This window comes from Sinocyclocheilus rhinocerous, unplaced genomic scaffold (assembly GCF_001515625.1).
Source record: "Sinocyclocheilus rhinocerous isolate Xijiao unplaced genomic scaffold, SAMN03320098_v1.1 scaffold178, whole genome shotgun sequence".
Taxonomy (NCBI): Eukaryota; Metazoa; Chordata; class Actinopteri; order Cypriniformes; family Cyprinidae; genus Sinocyclocheilus; species Sinocyclocheilus rhinocerous.
In genome coordinates this window covers 935,501-941,737 of record NW_015653463.1, presented here as the reverse complement: position 1 = coordinate 941,737, position 6,237 = coordinate 935,501, and the positions used below count along the sequence as shown (strand labels likewise).

Sequence of the window (6,237 nt, the reverse complement as noted above, 5' to 3'; positions counted from 1 at the left end):
GTTAAAGGTTCTTTATGGAACCATTTAGACAGAAAGGTTCTTCTATGGCATCGTGAAGCACCTTTATTTTTAAGAGTGTATAAGTAACTTTTTGAGTACATGTCAGCTTAGCCTACTAATCCTAACCATAACCCAGCAGTCTACTGTAAATGACTGCTAGTTGACATGCACTGGCAAAGTTACTTATAGTCTAAAGTGGACTATCGAAATAAAGTGTAATCCTTTATTTAATTTCGGTAACACTTTATTTAAAGGCAACACATGTTATATGGTTTCACTTTATTTACATATTTTGTTGACTATAAGTACAGAAAAATCGATAATTTTGCCCCATATTCAATGTATTGTTGCTACAAATATTATGACTGGTTTTGTGCCCCAGGGTCACATTTGAGAGATGATCGTAAGATTGTAAGGTTTCTGCGCAACATTTTATAACTGAGGCCCATTGTCTTTTTCAGGTTATTAGCGGTCCTCTGAGCTTTGGCAGACGGTTGAGCAGATATGGCGGACAAGGTGCAGGCGCTGCCGTACTTTTTCGGCAACATCACGCGAGAGGAGGCGGAGGAGTACCTGCGGCAGGGAGGAGCGGGGGACGGCCTGTACCTGCTGCGCCAGAGCCGCAGCTTCCTCGGCGGGTTCGCTCTGTCGGTGGCCTACGGTCGCCAGCTCTACCACTACACCATCGAGAGGGAGATGAACGACACCTACGCCATCGCCGGTGGGAAATCTCACAGAAACCCCATAGATGTGATCGACTACCACTCGCAGGAGTCCGACGGGCTCATCTGCCTGCTGAAGAGGCCCTTCAACCGGCCCCGGGGCACCGAGCCTAAAGTCGGGCCCTTTGAGGACCTCAAGGAGCAGCTCATTCGGCAGTACGTCAAACAAACCTGGAACCTACAGGTGGGTGCCAGCTTAACACTTCATCCGGTAACACTTTATTTCAATAGTCTGGACTACACTCTTAAAAATAAAGGTGCTTAGAAGGTTCTTCACAGCGATGCCATAGAAGAACCATTCAGTCAAGAACCATCTCTTTCTTACCTTTTTATAATCTGAAGAACCTTCTTTCACCACAACGAAACAGAAAGCTTCTTCAGATGTTAGTTAAAGGTTCTTTATGGAACCATTTAGACAGAAAGGTTCTTCTATGGCATCGTGAAGCACCTTTATTTTTAAGAGTGTATAAGTAACTTTTTGAGTACATGTCAGCTTAGCCTACTAATCCTAACCATAACCCAGCAGTCTACTGTAAATGACTGCTAGTTGACATGCACTGGCAAAGTTACTTATAGTCTAAAGTGGACTATCGAAATAAAGTGTAATCCTTTATTTAATTTCGGTAACACTTTATTTAAAGGCAACACATGTTATATGGTTTCACTTTATTTACATATTTTGTTGACTATAAGTAATATTGCACCTACATATCTACTAACTCTCATTAGAGTAGAAAATATATGTAGTTAATTAATATTACTCAGTACTTAAATGTATAATTACACTGTAACAAGGACAGCTTAAAACAAAGTGTAACCTTCATTTCTCAGAAGTTGCTCAGAAAGCTTTTAGGGTTTGCAACACACTTGCATGGCGAGTCATACTGTACTCTAACTTTTTTGGTGAACTTGTATGAGTTTGTACAATGTCTTTTGTATATTTTCATACAATACAATCTGCTTGTGCTCCACCGATGGGTTAAAGGTTCTTTATGGAACCATTTAGACAGAAAGGTTCTTCTATGGCATCGTGAAGCACCTTTATTTTTAAGAGTGTATAAGTAACTTTTTGAGTACATGTCAGCTTAGCCTACTAATCCTAACCATAACCCAGCAGTCTACTGTAAATGACTGCTAGTTGACATGCACTGGCAAAGTTACTTATAGTCTAAAGTGGACTATCGAAATAAAGTGTAATCCTTTATTTAATTTCGGTAACACTTTATTTAAAGGCAACACATGTTATATGGTTTCACTTTATTTACATATTTTGTTGACTATAAGTAATATTGCACCTACATATCTACTAACTCTCATTAGAGTAGAAAATATATGTAGTTAATTAATATTACTCAGTACTTAAATGTATAATTACACTGTAACAAGGACAGCTTAAAACAAAGTGTAACCTTCATTTCTCAGAAGTTGACACTTTATTTAAAGGCAACGCATGTTATATGGTTTCACTTTATTTACATATTTTGTTGACTATAAGTAATATTGCACCTACATATCTACTAACTCTCATTAGAGTAGAAAATATATGTAGTTAATTAATATTACTCAGTACTTAAATGTATAATTACACCGTAACAAGGACAGCTTAAAACAAAGTGTAACCTTAATTTCTCAGAAGTTGCTCTTTCATAACTCAGAAAGCTTTTAGGGTTTGCAACACACTTGCATGGCGAGTCATACTGTACTCTAACTTTTTTGGTGAACTTGTATGAGTTTGTACAATGTCTTTTGTATATTTTCATACAATACAATCTGCTTGTGCTCCACCGATGGTTAGGTTCAGGCTGACCTTCATGCTTACTTTATTTCTGAATACTTTTTTTATGAATTGTACAAATGCGCCGAAACGTTAAATAGTTATGCTTTCTCATGAGTTTGGTATTTGAGACTTCAGTTATGCTCAGAGACAATTGCTTAAATAGAGCATTGAGCTCATGTATTTACTATATGTTTCTTTGTCTTCTTGTGCATGAAACAACTTTCTTTTTTGGCTTACGTTTCAAATCATCCTTACTTTTCCAGCAAATCCCCTCCAATCACCTTGCTCATGGGTACACTGTAAAAATTGACTATTTACAGAGTATATTTTATGAGAAAATACTATTTCAGTCTGAAAATTTTACTGAAATTTAATGAAATTAGTGAACATCTTATATAAATAATACACATTTTTACATCTATTTTCACCCAGTTCCTAATAGATAAAGTCCCAGCTTACTTTTTTCTTGTTGAATAGTCAGAAGTTATGTGAGATTACGAGAATAAAAGAAGTTGTGCATATTTCATGTTTCACTCGTCACAGCAACCTTCACACATTTTGTTTTTGTTGCAGTCAACTTTTGAACATTTGCTGCAATTGTGAATACGTTTATGCCACCCCTGTGCTGCATTAAACAAACCATAAAAGCACATTTTTGGTATAAGACAGGAGCAGTTTATTAGCTATTCCTGATGTATTATTATATATTGTGGTGTGGCAGGGTTCGGCTCTGGAGCAGGCTATCATCAGCCAGAGGCCTCAGCTGGAGAAACTCATCTCCACAACGGCTCATGAGAAGATGCCGTGGTTCCATGGCAAGATCGACCGCGAGGACTCAGAGCAGCGGCTGCTCAGGAGCTCACACGTCAACGGCAAATTCCTGTGAGTCTCATGCCCTTGTTGGACTTACTCTGCAAGTACAAGATAAATGAGACATGATCTTGGGTGTTGAGAATTACACTCGTAAAAATAAAAGTGCTTCAAGATGCCATAGAAGAACCTTTTTTGTATAAATGGTTCCAAAAAGAACCTTAAACATCTGAAGAAGCTTTCTGTTTCGTTGTGGCAAAAGAAGGTTCTTCAGATTATAAAAAGGTAAGAAAGAGACGGTTCTTGACTGAACGGTTCTTTTTGGAACCAAAAATGGTTCTTCTATGGCATCGCTGTGAAGAACCTTCTAAGCACCTTTATTTTTTAAAGTGTGAACCCAGAATACATACCTTATTAGCTACAGTATATAATCTAGATTTATACTTCCATTCAAAAGTTTAGGGTCAGTAGGATTTGTATTTATTATTTTAAGAAATTACACTTTTATTCAGAAAGGAGGCATTCGGTTGATCAAAACTGACAGTAAAAACTTTTAGATTGTTACAAAAGACTTTGGTAGCACTTTATTCTAAGGTGTCTTGTTACACATGTTACATGTACTTACTATTATAATAACAATTAATTATGCATAATTACATTCAAGTAACCCTAAGCATACAGTAAGTACATGTTAATTAATATCACTCAGTACTTAAATGTATAATCACACTGAAACAAAGACACCTTAAAATAAAGTGTAACCAAGATTTCAAATAATTGAACTTTCAAAATCAAAGAATCTTGCACAAAACGTATCTCAGTTTCCAGAAAAATATGAAGCAGCACAACTGTTTCCAATAAGTGTTCCTCAAGCATCAAATCAGCGTATTAGAATGATTTCTGAAGAATCATGTGACACTGAAGACTGGAGTAATGATGCTGGAAATTCAGCTGCGCATCACAGGAATAAATCACATTTTAACATATATTCACATAGAAAACAGTTGTTTGAAATTGTAATAATATTTCACAGTTTTGCTGCTTTTACTGTATTTTTAAACAAATAAATTCAGCCTTGGTGAGCAGAAGAGTCTTACTTAAATAATATTATATTGCATCAGCATTTAATTGAAATTTCTAAGGTCACCAAAGTAAAGCAATATGTTGTTGTTGTTGTTTTTTTAACATCTTGCTTTAATTACACGAATGTTAGTCATTTAGAGTTGTGGTTAAATTCTAACATACTTGTGTGCATGCACTCTAATCATTTTTAGCGTCTAGATTAAGATTTTATATAACCTAATATATATTTATATTCATTTTAAGTTCATCAATCATCTTAAAATTTGAATCCCAAAACTATTGCGAAGAACCAACTTCTGAAAGCCTACACAAGGTGCGGGTTCGATTCAGCAGTGGGTTGCAGGCAGGGTTTGGGACTGCTCTGAAGTGAAAGAAGCGAGGCAGAGAGAGGCAGCGTGTGGTTTCCGCTGTCACACTGTTTGAGAGGACTTCCTGAAGTGACCGAAGACGCAGTGTGCTGGGTGGGGGTAGTGCGTGTCAGTACAGTGTGCGCTTGCTTTAAATAGAACACTTGCCACCATCTCAAAACACACGTATGCAATGAAGCGCACAAAACTATGGAAAAAGAAGAAAGTTTGTTTATAAGACAAATATGGCTTTATCATCATGAGAATCATGTCATTAGCTTGAACTTACTTTTTTTTTTACTAAAGCTTTTCAAAAATATATCTATGTTATATTATATTCTATATTTTTTCGATTTTCTATATTAAAACATTGATTAAACATTAGTCTACAACTACATCCACTGTACATTGAATCTTGTCGGTAAATCGGAAAAGCGTCGGTTTTTCTCCTCCAGCTCCATCTAGTGTTGATTTGTGTATAATATAACCAGAGCTCAGTTTGCAAGAGCCTTTGTAAAGGACTGTGAATTATTCTCTATCTTCTGCTTAACATTTACTGTATCGTTCTCTCTCCTCCTGACAGAATTAGACAAAGAGAAAACAATGGCAGAAACGTGTCCTATGCTCTGTGTCTCCGGCATAATAACCAAGTCATGCACTATCGCATTGATAAAGACAAGGCTGGCAAACTCTCCATTCCTGACGGGAAGAAGTTCGACACACTTTGGCAGGTAAATAAACCTGTCAAGAGAAACCTTCTCAGCAAGACCGCAGAGTCTATACATACTGTACATGTCAAAAGTTTGGAATCTTTACAATTTTTAAATGTTTTAAACAGTGTTGGGGTAACGCGAGTTACGTAATCGGATTACTTTTTTCAAGTAACTAGTAAAGTAACGCATTACTTTTTAATTTACAAGAGAATATCCGAGTTACTTTTTCAAATAAGTACATGAAAAAGTTACTTTTTTTTCAATTTATTGACTGACAGCTCTCCTGTCCCCATGTTGAGAGAAATCAGAAGATGTTACTGTAGTTCAAAATAAATATGAATATGCATTAATTAATCTCACTCACAAAAAAAAACACAGATTCAGTATTCCTCAAAATGAATAAAAATAATGCAACTCTGAATATGACACAAACCTGCAATAATTAAATGTTAAAAAACACAAATATCCTTTATGCATTTAATCCCATTCTATTAACCAATGTCTTTGCTTCTGACCTTCGATGATCCAGTTCAACCATACTAATAAGCAAAAATTACTCTAGACAAACATCTTTGTTTATTGCTGAAGTGTGTTGAAATTTCTTCTTCTGCATTCTACTGTACGGACGTAAATTTACTTTCCCTTCAGCCTGAGGCTTATTCATTTAACTTTTGGTGTGAAAAGGCTTTTATATTTGCCAAAAATAGAACTTTTTTATTTTAAAAACAAACAAGCAAGCCCTGTCCAGATTTAAAAAGTAACGCAAAAGTAACATAACGCATTAC

At 35.9% G+C, this 6,237-nt stretch overlaps 1 protein-coding gene across 2 annotated transcripts in view; it reads left to right on the top strand.

Moving 5' to 3' along the window:
* Positions 1 to 6,237, top strand: part of LOC107715877 (tyrosine-protein kinase SYK-like) — a 24,210-nt gene that overhangs the window by 4,476 nt on the left and 13,497 nt on the right. For both annotated transcript variants that reach the window (XM_016522116.1, XM_016522115.1), the window contains exons 2-4: positions 462 to 906; positions 3,221 to 3,381; positions 5,323 to 5,470. In XM_016522116.1, coding sequence (XP_016377602.1) covers positions 505 to 906; positions 3,221 to 3,381; positions 5,323 to 5,470 — 711 coding nt within the window. In that variant the 5' untranslated portion in view covers positions 462 to 504. The remainder of the gene's footprint in view (positions 1 to 461; positions 907 to 3,220; positions 3,382 to 5,322; positions 5,471 to 6,237) is intronic.